Consider the following 17,226-nt stretch of genomic DNA (forward strand, 5'->3'; position numbering starts at 1 on the left):
GTGGACACGTGCGGCCAGGCTGGGGCGGAGGCCGGCGAGGAGTCGAGCGGCGGGAGCGGCGAGGACCGGCCCCGGGGGAGGGCGCCCCGCGACGCCGGCGGCCGAGGGAGGGCTCCCGGGGCTAGGCCGGGGGGACGCCGAGACGGTGCATCCTCCGTGAGGCGAGGAGCGGGCTCGTCCACAGCCGCCCGGCCGATCGCTGCGTCCGGAAGGCGCCTGCCTGGCTTTACGACCCCGACTTCCTCCCCAGGCGAAAGCAACGCGAAAAATGGAAAATCTTACCCGGGGACGCGCCATCCCTCCCCGCCCCCGCCGCCCTCGCCTTCCCGCTGGGCGCTCCCGGTGCCGACACGGGCGGCTTGCCCCCCGCCTCTCCGCCCTGTGCTCGCCCTCCCACCGGGAACCGAACCGCCGGCTGCGGGCAGCTTTTCCCCGCCGGGGACCGGTAGGCGGCGGCCGGCGGGCACGGGGGCGGGACCGCTCTTGGGGGCGGGGCCGCGCCGCGGTGGCGTCACCGCACAGGCCCCGCCCCCGAGCGGCGCAGTCTTTATAAGGCGGAGCGCGGGGCGCTGCAGCAGCTTTTTGCCGCGTCGGTCTGCAGTCTGTAGTGAGTGTTTTGAGTTCTCATCGTGGCGATGACGGTGAAAACCGAGGCTGCGAGGGGCACCCTCACTTACTCCAGAATGAGGGGAATGGTAGCCATTCTCATCGGTAGGTGCAGGTGTCGGATCGCCGCCGAGTGCGGATTTTGCAGAGTTCCCGGATCAGATTAGCCATGTGTGGCGGAGGACGTTCCGAAGGCATTAAACGTCACTTTGTTTCTCTTTAACTCACAGCTTTCATGAAACAGAGGAGGATGGGCCTGAACGACTTCATTCAGAAGATTGCCAATAATTCCTATGCATGCAAACAGTAAGTTCAAGGGCTGGGGGAAAATTCGTGGGGATAAAAGTGGTGCAGGTTGGGCTGACCAATGGTCTAGAGGCATTTTCCCAAAACTGGGTGAACTTGGGAAACTGAAGACTTGGCCGGGGGTGGGGAATTTCTTTTTCTCCTGAAATTCTGATATATTTGTTAATTTTATTGTTTGAACCTCGAAGGGGATTTGGCTTTTCCTGGCTACGTAAGATAATTAACATATTCACGTATGGTTACTTCTCGCCCTCAATAGTTGTGCCTAACTGGGTTTGCTGTTTAAACAGCCGAGTAGGTTATTGGGGGCCAGTTGAAGGACCGAGTTCCCCAGGAAAAGTTCCAGCCAGAACCTCAGTGCTGGTGTTGCCGCGCCCCCTAGCGGGAGTCGGGAGGCTACATGAAGTGTGTGTGTGTGTTTCCTGCAGCCCAGAAGTTCAGTCCATTTTGAAAATCTCACCACCCCAGGAGCCCGAGCTCATGAACGCCAACCCTTCTCCTCCCGTGAGTATCTTCTCGGTGGTGAAGCCGTCTGTAGGGGAGAATCGTGAGTCACGTAGTATCCCGGCATACTGAGTTAAAATGGCATTTCTGCAAATTAGTATGCGGTCAGGAATGCCTTATTTGTTAATGACATAACAACTGACACGGGTATTTAGGTATTGAGTCAGTGGAGTGTGTTTAAAGGCATATTTCATAAATGCTTTATCTGCTGACAGCACTGTGAATGTGCGGCCTCCATGTGCTGGTGAAGTAAGAGCAGGTGTGGTTGAAAGATCGCTTTGAGTGCTTTGATAGAAGTGTGGGACTTGCTTTTCAGGCTTTTATGTTGTATTGTAGACATCTGTTTTGGAAGCAGTGAGCTTAAAGGAGCATGTTTTATTTTCCAGCCAAGTCCATCCCAACAGATCAACCTTGGCCCATCATCCAATCCTCACGCTAAACCATCAGACTTCCACTTCTTAAAAGTGATTGGAAAGGGCAGCTTTGGAAAGGTAATTTCAAATCGCAAGACCCTTTTATACACTCTTTGTGTTCATATTACCCTGTGCCTGGATGACGATCCAAAACTGACGTCACAAAATGTCCCTTCAGGTCCTTCTAGCGAGACACAAAGCAGAGGAAGTTTTCTATGCGGTCAAGGTTTTGCAGAAGAAAGCGATCCTGAAGAAGAAGGAGGTGCGAGCTGCGCTTTGTTTGGGGTGGCGCTGAGGGTGGACGCTCACAGGGTCGTGGGGCTGAGTTTGTCGTCCTCCTCCTAGGAGAAGCACATCATGTCGGAGCGGAATGTCCTGCTCAAGAACGTGAAGCACCCTTTCCTAGTGGGCCTGCACTTCTCCTTCCAGACAGCTGACAAGCTCTACTTTGTCCTGGACTACATTAACGGGGGAGAGGTGAGCGAGTCTGGGTGCGATGCCAGCGGGGGGGGGGGGGGGGGGTCTCCGCCCAGCCTGCTTGGTTTCAGGCTAAAAAAGGGAAAGATCTTTATAGGGGGTAAAAGTGACGGTGTTCCAGATAGTTAATAGATGACCCTGGGCTACTTCCTGCCATTGTTCTCTTGAGCTATATATGTCGCCAGTGACATGTTTTAGCAGCCCAGACTAACTCTGTCCTGTCTCCTCCTGCAGTTGTTTTACCATCTCCAGAGGGAACGCTGCTTCCTGGAACCGCGGGCGCGTTTCTATGCTGCTGAGATAGCCAGTGCCTTGGGTTACCTGCACTCCCTGAACATCGTGTATAGGTGAGTCAAGGAGCCAGGCTGGCCGCCTTCCTGAAAGACACAGCCCCTGCCTCCTTCCTTGCACTGGAGCAAGCCTTAACCCTGTGCCCCGGATCTGTGCACCTGCTTCTCTAAGACCAGATCCCCCTCATGTGAGCTGTCTTGATTCCTTGCCACTAGGGAACTGGCCAACCAGAATTGTCCTTAATCCTGAGTAGATTAGCAGGACAAAGACTCCTTTTTGTAGTCACTGCGCAACAGCAGCGAATGCTGAACACCTAATAGCCTTAGCAACTCTGTTTACAGAGGACACCAGCTAATGCACATTTTCGCTGTTAATTTTTTGTTTACAGAGATTTGAAGCCGGAGAATATTCTGTTAGATTCACAGGGACACATTGTCCTTACTGACTTTGGACTCTGCAAGGAGAACATTGAGCACAATGGCACGACATCCACTTTCTGTGGCACCCCAGAGGTAGGAGCTGCACTTTGGAAAAGGATTCCAAATTCCCAAGGAGAACCAGTGTTGGGTACCCAAGTAGCTCCCTTTTAAACGTCAACACCCAGAGGTGGCCGGGCAGCCTCAGAAAGGAGAGCAGTGTTTGTTGAGAAATCTGATAATGGACTCCACAGTGACATACTGTGAAAGGCCCTGCTTTCAGAGAACAAGCCCCGTCTCGGGATGGTCCAGTCTCGCAGGTTTTGAACTGTGGTTTCCTGTTGTGTCTTGCAGTATCTTGCACCAGAGGTGCTCCATAAGCAGCCCTATGACAGGACAGTGGACTGGTGGTGCCTCGGGGCCGTCTTGTATGAGATGCTGTATGGCCTGGTGAGTACTGCACAGGGAAGCATGGGGGAAGTGCTCCTACGTCAGTGATAACTTTCTAGAATTTTCCACCACATCCCCACCTCATAGGTGGACACAGGATGAAATGAAGGCCTGACCATTATTCTTGCCCAGATCCATACGCTTAGCTACCAAGGGCTGATAAGAGAAGCACATTGATTGTTTTATGAGAGTATTCTCTTGCTTACTAAATTGGTTGTCCGTTTTATATTTTTTCTACATCGGACAGCACTTAACCTCTATAATAGTGAAAGCTATAGCCTGTTTAGCATTCACTCCTCCCCTGCAAGGATTGCAAAATAGGCACTTAAAGCTCAAGGGCAGAAGCAAATGTCAAGGGAAAGACTTCCTCACATTCAGCTGTCTTCATTGGTAAACGCTCCTACCGAAGCTAAGTGCCGTTTTCCCAATCTTTCAGCCTCCTTTCTATAGCCGAAACACAGCTGAGATGTACGACAACATTCTGAACAAGCCCCTCCAGCTGAAACCAAATATCTCAAATTCCGCAAGAAACCTCCTGGAGGGCCTCCTGCAGAAGGACCGGACCAAGAGGCTCGGTGCCAAGGATGATTTTGTGAGTTGACTTGTGCCTGCTTTGCTAAGCCTGCTGGGAGGTGCACGGGCCCCACCGGCCTTCCCTCAGTGGTGCTTGCCTAAGCTAATCTTGGGTTTTCTTCTCAACAGATGGAGATTAAGGGTCACGTCTTCTTCTCTGTAATTAACTGGGATGATCTCATTAATAAGAAGATTATGCCTCCTTTTAACCCAAACGTGGTGAGTAGCTGCTTCTCTTCTAAGTATTTTTGGGACCCAAAGGGAAGTTGGCAGTGTTTTACTGGTAGCCCCATTGTTTTCCCAAAGAAAGAGTGGGAGTTTTCATTCCAGCAGCATTTAACGTCACTGTTCCAGCTATCAACAAAGCACCCAAAGACAAAGGGACCTTACCCTCTTCAGTGAAACCAGGTGTATGGCCTTAGGATATTTAGGATGTGTAGTTAGGACAATTTCCCATTAGCATCCTAAGGAGGTTCAGCACCAGGATCTCCAACCCCAAGCAGGATGTGTGGTTCTGAGCCTGAGTGTTTTTTTTCTTGCTATCACAGAGCGGACCCGGTGACCTGCGACACTTTGATCCCGAGTTCACTGAAGAACCTGTCCCCAACTCCATTGGCAGGTCTCCCGACAGCATCCTCATCACAGCTAGTGTGAAGGAAGCCGCCGAAGCTTTCCTGGGCTTCTCCTACGCACCACCCATGGACTCCTTCCTCTGAACACTCTTGCGGTTGGTTGTGAAGGATTTCCTGTGTTTCTTAACTATTTCAGTTAGCCTTCCGGCAGAGCTGCCAGCTGACGGGACATCTTTGATGAGAATTTGCACATCCTTGGGAGCTTGGCAGTCTCACTGCACAGGGCTTGCTGGAAGCTTGGGGAAGAGCACATCATCCTCTCAGTGAGCTCATGAGGCTTTCCTTCTTCCTTCCAACGTGGTGCTATCTCCGAACCGAGCGTGAGAGTGCCGTCCCAAGACCGAGGCCAGAGTCTGGTTAGAAGGAGGATGAGCGTGTTCTGACAGGCACCTGCTGCGGGACTGTCATGAATATTAATGAAACGTGCCTTTCCTGATGAGGTTGTGTTAGCTCCAAAGCTTTTCCTACTGTGGAGTGTTTCCGTTCTGTACTCCTTGTGGATCTCCCCGTGTGACCAGTGGTGTGAGTGTGGTGTGCTTGATCACAGGTGGATTTTGTTATAAGCATCAATGTGACACTTGCAGGACACTACAATGTGGGACATTGTTTGTTTCTTCCATATTTGGAAGATAAATTTATGTGTAGACTTTTGTGAGATATAGTTAATAACTAAAATTTCTTGAAATGGTCTTGCAATGACTTGTATCCAGATGCTTAAAGAAAGCATTGCTGCTACAAATATTTCTATTTTTAGAAAGGGTTTTTATGGACCAATGCCCCAGTTGTCGGTCAAAGCCATTGGTTTGTTATTGTTTAAAATGTCACCTGTAAAGTGGGCATTATTTATGTTGTGTGTATGTGTGGTTTTTTTTTTTTTGCATTCCTGATAACTGTATGTATTGTATAAAGAAAGTCTGTACATTGGGTTATAACACTAGTATATTTAAACTTACAGGCTTATTTGTAATGTAAGCCACCATTTTAATGTACTGTAATTAACATGGCTATAATCTGTACAATCCTCTCCTACACACACAACTTTTTTTGTGTGTGATAAACCAATTTCGGTTTGCAATAAAACCTTGAAAAGTATTTACACAGATGTGTGTTTTGTAATTTTTTATGGGATATAAATCATTTTAAAATTAAATCACTAAAAGGCTACTGTCGTCGAATAGCAGTAGAATATGGGATGGTTTTAGGCTACCCTCTTTTCCAAGTATTTTTAGCATCACTTGAAGGTATCATTCATATATCTACTCAAGTCACTTTCAATTTGCCTGTTTTGCAAGGAAGCTACTAAGTATTGTTCACTGTATTTATGGGCCACCATATGAAGTTGGACCATTTGTCCTGACATTGGGTTTGTCTTGAGTAACAAGTAATTCTTTCAACAAGTATTTGCCTGACCCGACTCCAGATGTCACTGGCATTTGAGAAGTGAACCAGCAGATGAAAGATCTCCCCCTCTCTCTGTTTCAAATAAAATAGAAATTTAAAAAAGAATTTTAAATCCCAGAACTGAAGCCAGCTATTTCCCTGATGAAAATTGATGGCCGGTCTGAGATTTTTGGCCTCATCATTAATAATTGAACTCATCATCCAACAAAAAGAACTGAAATCACTTTTTTATCTCAATGTAGTTCCTGCAACATCTGAGGTAACTGTTTATTTTTTAAGGGCAGAAATTTGGTTGATTGAGTCGGAGTCAGTGACCACATGAGATCTGATTTACGGGTCTCTTGAACTGAAAGCTGGCAGAGCAGTCCCGGGTATCATAATACAAATGGAGAGATTAGATCAGCTTCAAGTGGGTGGAAAAAGAACAGGGAAGTCAATAAAGAACAAGTGATCATTAAACCAAGGACAAATATTTACTAAACCCTGTGATGTCAGATAACACGCCCGCAGAGGTATCTTTTATCTAAGGGATGGGACATAATTCTGTCAGCATAGTTCTTGAGGTTTATCCAGCCAGCCTGTTTTGGTGCATGACAATTGAAAATGGACAACTTGCTTCTCTCTACCTCATTAGCTTTGAGTCTGTTCAAATATGAGTTTCAGGGACATGTTTATTCAGCTGAGGTTCCCATAAGTTTAAAACAGTGCTGCTACTGTGCCTGGGAAGTTGGCTAGCTTTTGGGAAGACCAGGGACCTACCCATGATAGATAACAGTGAACGAGGGGTGGAGAGAACTTCCAAGGTCTAGAGACTCATTGTGGGACACCGTGACACTGTGCAATGGATTCCCTGAGGTTCTTACTAAACAAAGCTAACTAGCTTAAGGGGCTGTAATGAGATGTGGACCCTGTAGATGGGCTGAGAACAGGAACACCTAATACTACTGAGCTCTCCCTAAATGTTCCACATTGCTCTAAATATTGTATACCCAATTTGTTTCATCTTTGTAACCATCCGGTAATGTCAAGAATGGAAAAATGAGCACAGAAATGTAGCTAGCCAGTTGAGAAAAGATGAGGGCAGAAGTCAAATCCAGTTTGGCTCAAAAACCCATGCTGTAATCATTCTTCTCCTGCCAAGAGGTGACAGTTGAAAAGCAAACCACCATGTGAGGTAGAGATGGAAGTGGGGAGGGGAGCATTTTGCAACTCTGGACACAGTAACTTATGGAGACAAGGATGCAGTGGGAATATAAACACCTAACCATTTTGGGAAGCTGTTCAATGGTATCTGCTAAAGATGGACATACATATCACTTATAACCCCTGGATCTGATCCATGTATGCCATGGAGAATATTACATACATTCAATACGTTTGCATCCAGTTTCACAGTGACACTGTTCATATTACCCCCCCCCCCATACAGAAAATGTGCACCAACAAATAACATGAATAAATTGGGGATAGGGATTGGCTCACTCCTGCCATGGCAGCCATTTAGCAAGTGGACCAGCAGACGGACGAGCTCTCTTGCTGTCTCTCCTTTTCTCTGCAAATCTGCCTATCCAATAAAAATAAATAAATAAATAACTCTTTAGGGAAATGGAATCTGTGAGAAAGCCAATGATTCCTTCTGGGAGGAAGGTGTGGCTAGAGGTCAAGAGAATGCAGGAGGGCCTGGCTCCTGGGTGCACTAAATTCTCCGTCTGCTAGGAAGTTTTGTTTTTTAAAGATTTGCTTCTTTTTATTGGAAAGGCAGATTTACAAAGACAAAGAGAAAGATCTTCCATCCCCTGGCTCTCTCCCAGAAGGCCGCAATGGCCAGAGCTGAGCTGATCTGAAGCCAGAAGCAGGAACTTCTTCCGGGTCTCCCACACAGGTGCAGGGTCCCAAGGCTTTGGCCATCCTCTGCTGCTTCCCCAGGCCAGCAGGGAAGTAGATGGAAAATGGAGCAACCAGGACATGAACCAACACCTGTATGGGAGGATGCTGGCATTTGCAATTAGCCAATTGAGTATTGAACCGGACCTGGTAGATTCACAACTCTGATACTGTGCTTTTCTGCTTTATTTGCTATATAATAATGAAATGTTTTTAAGGAACATGATGGAAGGTAATTGTTTACGCTAACAATTAAGGTGCCTACTTTCATGTTGGAGTTACCTGGATTCAATACCTGTCCCTAGCTCTTGAACCCCCGCGCCACGCAGACCCTGGGGCTCAGCAGTGATAGCTCAAGTAGTCTGGTTCCTGCCGCCACAGGGGAGACGCATATTACATGCCCAGCTCCCAACCCTACCCTGCCCCTTCCTTGAAGATCGCAGGTGTCTGGGGAGTGAAAAAGCAGCTGGGGAATCTCTTCTTGTCTCTTTGGTTTTCAGACAAGTAGTAAATATTCTATCATATGATCAAAACAGGGTGGTATGGGAGAAGCACAAGCAAGGGTCACCTACCCAATCTGGGGGGGGGGGGGGGGAAGGAGCTGTATTTTGAGGAAAGAGGTGTAAAGCAAGGTCTGGGGCCCACAGGTAGGCTGTGGAAAAGGAACTGGGGCTGGAGAATGAGAGCAAAAGAAGGACTTCCCAGGTGGGAGCTGGTAGCGATGGGACCAACTTGTCTCAGGACAACCAATGGGATGTTAATGTGGTTGGAAACTCTGGCCCTAGACAAGGGGGAACTTGGGCAAAGCTCTCCTCATTTCAATTTGAAGACAAAGACCTGGCCTTTCTCTTCACAGGAATCCATGAGATAAAACTCAGGGACTCCGAATTCAAAGAATCCTCTTAATGACTTCCTTCCCTGCCCTTTGTTCATCCCACTTTGCCCTGCTTTTACTAGGTTCTAAGGGAGAAGATACTAAAAGGCAGCACTCACTGGTCTCCAGGAGGGGATGGATCATGTCGTTCATGTTCCTGAAAATCCTGTGGAGGAGTTTAGATTTCCTGAGGTAGCAGAGACCTTGGAAAGTGTCCCAGAGAACTTTGGAACAAGACAAACGATCCACTTAAAAGATTTCAGACAATCAACCCGGCCATGGCGGTGAGAAAAGGGACAAAAAGAGCTTATCTGAAGTCCCTAAATCAACAGGACTGACGGGGTTACTGGGAATGCAGGAAGGAGAAGGAGGAACCCAAAGCGAAGCACATGTAAGGCCATTTATTTCTTCCACATAATTAACTTACCTAAGAAGTTGTCACAGCTGTGATAATAGCTTCTAGGACAAAGGTCACCCACTATTTTTTTCAACATCCCCACGCAATAATGAACTAGGCAATCAATAATCAATCAACTTAACTGGCAAGGCTAGATGTTGGTGTCATCAATCTCTACCCTCATCCCATTAAGTGATTTCTCTCCTCTTCTGTCAAAAAGCCTCGGAAACCCTATTCCATGTGCTTTGAGCCTTGCAGTGGGAGTGTAACATTAGCATCTTATTTGGTGTCAATCAGAACAACACAGGAGGCGTGTGCTGTAGCAGTTAAAATACAGCTGGGCACCTGTGCATCAGATGGAGCGCCTGGTTCAAGTCCTGTGGACTTAGTTTTCTGCTGATGTATACCTTGGGACGCAGCAGGTGATGCTTCAAGAACGTGGGCCCTGCTATCCACTCGGAAACCCAGGTTCCTTTCCTTGCTGTTGGAGCTATTCAGAGGGATCTCACTTTCTCTCTGTGTGTATCCCTTGCTGCCTTTATACTTTCCTTTCTTTCTTTTTTAAAATTTGTTTTCACTAGAAGGGCAGATCTATAGAGAGAAAGAGAGACAAAGAGAGAGATCTTCTGCCTACAGATTCACTCCCCAAATAGCCACAACAGCCTGAGCTGAGCGAGCTGATCCAAGCCAGGAACCAGGAGCTTATTCTGGGCCTCTTACATGGGTGCAGGAACTCAAGAGCTTGACCCATCCTCTGCTTCTTTCCCGGCCACAAGCACGGAGTTGGATGGGAAGTAGAGCAGCTGGGACACGAACCGAAGCCCATATGGGATGTCAGTGCTTGGAGATGGAAGATTAGTCAGTTGAGCCTTTATCCACTCCCACGTACCTTTCAAACAAGTAAAAAAAAAAAAAAAAAAACAATTTTACAAAAAGAAAAAACATACTCATCCAAATATGTCCAATTTAAATTAGTTAAATGTTCTTTTTTAAAAAATATTTTTCTTATACTTAATGACAGCTAATTTTCCAAAGCAAAAGTTTAATTATTGCTGTTTAGATGTCGTTATGGCTTTCATGCATTCTTTGTTAAGCTAATTTGGCCATTACATGCTTGTGCTAGGTGATGATTAATTTATATATGCTGTCCTTGCTTTCTCACGTGTTTCCCTGAATGACTCCACTGTTTACTCAGTGTGCACCTGTAACACGGTGTTCAGACAGATATCTTTATGTATTTGAATGTCTTGGAAACCATGGATTCCCCTGGGCAAGGTCCTTTCACCTGTCCCCTGTCCGAGCTTCACCTGATGCGTCATGAAACCACAATGACAAAGTTACAATGACAACATGCAAGCAATGGACTGCCCATAGAGAGTCCAAGGGTTGCAGGCTAGAAAGCCGCAGTGTTGCTTTATGTACAAATACATCCAACTTCTTCACGACACCTGGATGTTCTGAACACAATTCTTCTCAACCTCATTCTCCAGTGTTTTGGTAGTCAGACTCTTTTATTAAAGAAACATATGCTTGTTTACATATTTCTAATTAATACAGAGTAACATATCTTCATGAGGTTCAGTGTGATGCTTCAATGTATGGATACCAGGCCCAATGATCAGAACAGGTTAAGTGATTTATCTATCACCTCAAATCTTCATCACTCTGTATGGGGAATACTCAAAACCCTTTCTGCCAGCTATTTTCAAATATATAGTTAATTGTTGTCAGCCCAGGAGCTGTGAGCTTTTTCCAGGTCTCTCACATACATGCAAGGTCCCATCCTTTAAGCCATCCTTTATTGCTTTCCCAGGCCACAAATAAGTAGTTGGAGGGGAAGTAGAACAGTTGGGTCATGAACTGGCACCCATATGGGATACCAGCATTTGGAGGTGGAAAATCAGTCTGTTGAGCCACCGCACAGATTCTTAACCTCAAATTCCAGAGGTTAAGGTCATTGCCCTCCTGAACCTGATCTATGGTCATTTGATTCCAAGTGTGTACCAGTGTTGCTGGCCATCTCAGCAGAGGACTGCCCAGTTTGGAAATAGTTCATGTCTATTTCGTTGAACCCATTTTTAAAAAGAGGCATACGAGTCAGCTCCAACACACACAAAAATCAAATGAAAAAGAAAAACAAAAAGAGAAAAAGAGACAGGCAGAAATGATTTGATGTCTGAATTAAACTGAATATCATCTCATAATGGACACAGGGAAACATTCAGAGAAAATGTGACTTTCCTAATTCAGCAAATATGACAATCATTTTTAAATGCTTGCAAACACACCAGGACATAACAAGGAGGGAAAAAATGAATGGGTGGTCTTTTTAAAAATGCTTTGCTTATTTGTAGATAGATATCACACCTATGGATAAATAAATAAAATCAAGCATCTGAGGAGGTAGGGCGGTATTGTGGCACAGTGGATTTTGGGACCCCCACATCCAGAGTGCCAGTTCAAGTCCTGGGCTCTCTTTTGGTGGGTAAAGCACAGATCAAGGAGCTTGATCCCAGGAGCCTGGAACCTATGCAGGTCTCCCATGTATGTGGCAGACTCAGCTACTTGAGCTACCCCCTGCTGCTTCCCACGGGCACATTAGCAGGAAGCTCCCGTGGGAAGCCCAGCTAGGACTCCATCCCAGGCACTTCGGTACGGGATGCAGGCATCCCACGGGACGCCTTAACTGCTCCATCAAAGGCCTCCCCAAAGGCCATTTTTAAAAGTGATTCTCTTTAAAAAAAAAAAAAAAAAAAAAAAAAACTTATTTGAAAAAAATATTTATGGCCTTTGGAAAGGCAGATTTTACAGAGGAGAGACAGATCCTCCAATGACTGACTTACTCCCCAAGTGGTCACAACAGCTAAAGCTGAGCTGATCCGAAGGAGCTTCTTGCAGGTCTCCCACATGGGTGCAGGGTCCCAGAGTCTTGGGCCGTCCTCCACTGTCTTCCCAGGCCACTAGCTGGTAGCTGGATGGGAAGTAGAGCAACCAGGACATGAAGTGGCACTCATTTGGGAAGCTGGCACTTGCAAGGAGAGGTTGAGCCAGTTGAGCTAATGAATAAGCCCCACCTGAAAGTGATTCTAACTGATCAGAATAATTTTTTAAAAATCAATAGCTCACTTGCTTGATTCTAGTGCTCAAAGAGTTTTGGTGAAACCTAACGCTTGCCATACATGGCTGGTATTTTTGCCAACACAGCAAGCTGGCTACCTGCTACGGCAAAATTAAACATGCAAGCAAACAAACAAGTGCAGATTTGCTGAGACCCAAGCTTTAGCTGTGTTTTGCAATTTCCTTTGTCATTTGCCTGGGTTCTGCCTTGCCCACAGAGTACTCAGAAGCTAACAACTCACCCTTCAAAATAAATCGTGCCTTGGTTGTCACCTTCCGAACAGCATGGACACCAACTCTGCTTTTCCTTCACTGAGCAGCTCCTCCCTGCCTAGGACATGCCCGAGTAGGGGACATGTTTCCTTCTAATGATGCCTACGTTCTTGTGAGTCCCTCTCTTTATGAACTAATCCGTCCTTTCCAATTTCATGGAAACACCTCCAGATCCAGGGTTCACAAACTCAGTCCTTTGAGGAGCCACACTTGTAAATCATAGCAGAAAAGAAATTCAAGTTATGGGCAATGCTCTGAAAGACACTGAAATTGAAAATAATGAAAACAAAACCCCAGGCTGGCCAAATAGAATGAGTCTGTGGCCAGAAACATTGGCAAATGTTCTTGTCTGATCTCGTATGCGATGCTGTGGTCAACAAACCTTCTCCCCTTTGCTTCTTTAGCTGTTCCTTACTGTGTTCCTCCTGCAACACAAAACAAGCCCTCAGCTTCTCCCCACCAGGAAGGAATGAGCTTTTCAGAGGGACAGCAGCTTGACACTGGGCGACACCAAGTCCATCCCTCGAAGCTGGCTCTAGCAGACCATCTCCATGATCATGGCATCAGATTTGGTGGACCCAGTTCCCACCAGAATTCCACAGCCAGTTTTGGGAAGGAAGCAAGTAGATGCTTAGTGGACGAATTAGAAGCACTTGATACATCACCTGTTTAGCAGAACGCTCGGTCATTCTCGAAGAGACACGGATTGCCTGTTTTTTATAACCACCTGAAGAATTGCCTGCCTTCCCACTGCAGCCCCGCCCAGCTGGGTTGCTCTGACAACAGTGAACAAAAAGGCAGGAGAAGCTGTACTGAGAGAGGCCATAGGGAAATTCAGAAAATTTACTGAGTTCTCTGAACCTCAGTAAAGCCAAAGCCCATCCCAAGGAGCTCAGAGAACTTCTTTCTGTTCTCATGATAAAACCAGAAACTCAGAAGGGGTGGGGGAGAAGGCACTTTTGCTAAAAGCACCAATCAACCCAACTGACCGTCATATTGCTACAAATACGAGGCTGGGTGGCTAAATCCCTGCTTTGCAAGCACCAGGATTTCATGTCGGCACTGCTTCATGCCCCTGCTTGTGGTCTGGAAAAGCAGTAGAGGGTGCCCCCAAAGCAGTATAGGACCCTGTACCCATGTGGCAGACCCGGAGGAGGCTCCTGGCTTCAGATCTGCTCAGCTTTGGCCTTTGCAGCCACTTGGGAAGTGAACCAGAAGCCAGATCTTTTCTCCGTGTCTCCCTTTCTTTTTATATATATTTCCAATACAAATAAATCTTTTTTTTAAATACCTAGAACGGCCAGGAGTTCTTTGCTCAGGCAGTCCCACGTTTTCTGCTCATAATCATGAAGGATAAGACAATAGTGCATTTCTAACTGATTGTATTTATTTGATAATACACAGAGCCATAGAGAGAGAGAGCTCTCATCCACTAGCTCATCACCCAGAGGTCTACAATGCCCAGTCCTTTATGGGCCAGAATCAGGAGCCAGGGCTCCACGTGGGTGGTAAAGACCCAAGCGCTTGGGTCATCACTGTTCCCTCCCAGGGTTGGCCTCCCAGGAAGCTGCCGTCAGGAGGTGAAGCCACAAGTGGGACCGAGGCGTTATGCTAGAGGGCGCACACTTCTGCTCTTACACTAGAAAAGGTTTTAACCAGCACAGAGTTAGCTTTCACAGAAAATAGGCACCTCCCTGCATCCACCAAGCACTGTATCAACTTAACACACTGCTCTGAACCGCACACGCCACATCAGAGAGGCCGGAACACTGATTCAGCTCCTCGCTGACAGGCAGTAAGGGAGGCAGCCGAGGACCGCCCAAGTCCTTGGGACCCTTCCACTCCTGCATGGAGCTTCTGGCTCCTGGCTTCAACTTGGCAAATGGGCTGTTGTGGAGTGAACCAACTGATGCAAGATCTCGTTGTCACTCTGCTTTCCAAACAAACAAAACAACTAATAAGCAAATAAATGTTGTTTTTTAAAGCCTGTTTAAATAGCTATTCACCCGTGGAGTAGTTGAAAGGTCTCCTGGCACGTGAGCCTCCTCCCTCTGCTCCACCTCTGGATGACACTGGGTTTAGTCAACCATGAGTGAGCAAAGGAGCAGGGAATTCGTAGGCCAGTTATTTTAGCCTCCGTCCATCGAGACTGTCTTCTTATGATGCAGAATCTTGAAACTGGAGAGAGGAATCAAAGTTCACTCATTAGTAACTTTCAGTATGTGGATCAGGTGTGTGTGGATCTTTTTAAACAGACTAGCTCCATTAAAACGTATTACAAATCTCTTGAGAGGCAGTGTCTTATGTTAAGGTCTGGGTTCAAAGCAGAGAGGTGCACATTCTGCATTCATCACAGAACTGTTGGGAGAATCAAACTAAAAAAGGAACTTCTACAGGAAAAGAATGACTGCAGTTCTAACTTGGATTTTCTGATACAAAGGGTGAGAAATATTATCCTCACTGTCGGTCTGCAGCGCCACCTAGTGGACACAAGGATACATGCGTTTGCTTCTATTCCGTCTGTCACTTCAGGCTATTTATTCACATTCAGTAACTATGTTTTGGTACTTTCACTTATAAAAACTGCATGAAGCTTTGTTAATGACTTTTTTACATATTTTATAATAATAAAAACAAAACTCAGGAAAAGATTTTATGCTCCACTTGCAGCTTTACATTGTCAAAATTTCAGCTGGGATGTTTAGCTTGTAAACATTTTAACTTGAGCTAATGTAAGAAAAAAAGACAGGAGATGTTGCTGGAGAGTTCTTTTTTCTTCTTGCTTTTCCTAAAGTTGTCCTTAAATTTGCTGAGTTCACATTTGAAACATTTCTTTCTTTTTGTTTTTAAAGATTTATTTATTTTTATTACAAAGTCAGATATACACACAGGAGGAAAGACAGAGAAGACCTTCCGTTCGATCATTCACTCCCCAAGTGAGCCGCAACAGCCCGTGCTGCGCCAATCCGAAGCCGGGAACCTGGAACCTCTTCCGGGTCTCCCACACGGGTGCAGAGTCCCAAAGCTTTGGGCCATCCTAGACTGCTTTCCCAGGCCACAAGCAGGGAGGTGGATGGGAAGTGGAGCTGCCGGGATTAGAACCAGCACCCATATGGGATCCTGGCGCTTTCAAGGTGAGGACTTTAGCCACTAGGCCATGCCGCCGGGCCCCAGGAGACATTTCTTGTTGGAATTCAGCTATTCACACACGTACTCTAGCCTCAATAAAAAATCTCCTGAGTACGTTTTTCATGGTAGGTGCCATGCTTAGTGCTAGGCGTATGATAACAAGGAAGAATGGAGCTGACATTTTGGTTCGGATTATGCTACCACCTGTGACACTGTGCATCCCATATGGGTACTGTTGCTGCTTTTGATCCAGGTCCCAGCCAACGCACCTGGGAAAGCAGTAGAAAATGCTTGACCTTGGGGTTGTGCACCCCTGTGGGAAGCTTGGATGGAGTTCTGGGCTCCAGCTGTGGTTTGGCTCAACTCCAGCCATTGTGGGCAACTAGGGAGTGAATGAGTGGATGAGTGGATGGAAGATCTCTCTCTCTCTCTCTCTAACTCTGCTTTATAGATGAATAAGAAAATAAAATTTTTAACTGAAGAAGAATGTGATGCCTAGGTTCCCAGAGTTCCCAGGCTGATGAGAAGGAATGTGCACTGGTGAAGTAACCTCACGGTGCTGCCCCACTTCACCTGGGAAACCAAAAGTTCTATATGATGCAAAGTTATCATACGGCTTGTGACTGATGAATAGGACAATTGGAAGTCAAGCACATACCTCTCTGGGTTCTGCCGCTCTCTCTCTCTCTGTCTCTCTCTCTCTCTGGTTGCAGACGGAGACATTTTATTTACAAAGTGAACAAGTGCACACGGAGGGGAGGGGAGAGGAGAGAAAAGCACCTCTGGGGAGGGAACCGGAAAATGGGATGCTTCTGCAAAGGAGAGAGGAAGCCCTAGCCTGCGTTGTCTCCTTAGACATCAAAAGCTCTGCCTATCCAAACAGCTGGCCAATGTGACAAAACGTTGGACCCTCCAAGCAAGCCCCCATAGTGCAGGCAGGAACAGAGGAAATGGAATACGTGCTCTGACAGTGACGGCTTGGGACCCACCGCAGCCCCCACGGCTCCCTGACAGTGATGGCTGGGGACCCCCGGGCTCCCCACAGCCTTAGCGGATTAACACTGGGAAAAACAGACATCAAGGAGGAATTAGAAAAGTGAAAACAAGATTTTCTATTGAAGAAAAGTGACAGAGAAATCCTCCTCAATGCTGCCCTGTGTGCTGTTGTTTTAATTCCTCTTTTATGGGATTCTGTAATTGTACATTAATTTTTATATTTATTTATTTATTCATTTATTATTTTTATTGAAAAGGCAGAGTTCCAGACAGAAGGAGATACAGACAGAAAAATCTGTCCAGTGTTTCGTTCCCTAAGTGGCTGCAATGGTTGGAGTTGAGCAGATCCAAAACCAGGAGTCAGAGCTTCTTCCAAGTCTCCCACATGGGTGCAGGGTCCCAAGGCCTTGGGCCATCCTCTACTACTCTCCCAAACCACAAGCAAGGAGTTGTATGGCAAGAGGAGCATCCGGTAGACAACCAGCAC

At 46.6% G+C, this 17,226-nt stretch overlaps 1 protein-coding gene across 4 annotated transcripts in view; it reads left to right on the top strand.

Annotated features, from left to right (window-relative positions):
• Window positions 1-5,760, top strand: part of SGK1 (serum/glucocorticoid regulated kinase 1) — a 122,231-nt gene extending 116,471 nt beyond the window's left edge. For 3 of the 4 annotated variants that reach the window (XM_004587248.3, XM_004587251.3, XM_004587249.4), the window contains 11 exons: window positions 837-912; window positions 1,341-1,416; window positions 1,803-1,907; window positions 2,008-2,091; window positions 2,175-2,306; window positions 2,541-2,653; window positions 2,986-3,109; window positions 3,368-3,463; window positions 3,900-4,055; window positions 4,166-4,255; window positions 4,585-5,760. In XM_004587248.3, coding sequence (XP_004587305.2) covers window positions 837-912; window positions 1,341-1,416; window positions 1,803-1,907; window positions 2,008-2,091; window positions 2,175-2,306; window positions 2,541-2,653; window positions 2,986-3,109; window positions 3,368-3,463; window positions 3,900-4,055; window positions 4,166-4,255; window positions 4,585-4,752 — 1,220 coding nt within the window. In that variant the 3' untranslated portion in view covers window positions 4,753-5,760. Of the gene's footprint in view, window positions 1-570; window positions 712-836; window positions 913-1,340; window positions 1,417-1,802; window positions 1,908-2,007; window positions 2,092-2,174; window positions 2,307-2,540; window positions 2,654-2,985; window positions 3,110-3,367; window positions 3,464-3,899; window positions 4,056-4,165; window positions 4,256-4,584 lie in introns of those variants that run through there. The other variant, XM_004587250.3, reaches the window with a different exon arrangement.
• The last annotated feature ends 11,466 nt before the right edge of the window (window positions 5,761-17,226 follow it).

The sequence above is a fragment of the Ochotona princeps genome, chromosome 1, assembly GCF_030435755.1.
Source record: "Ochotona princeps isolate mOchPri1 chromosome 1, mOchPri1.hap1, whole genome shotgun sequence".
NCBI lineage: Eukaryota > Metazoa > Chordata > Mammalia > Lagomorpha > Ochotonidae > Ochotona > Ochotona princeps.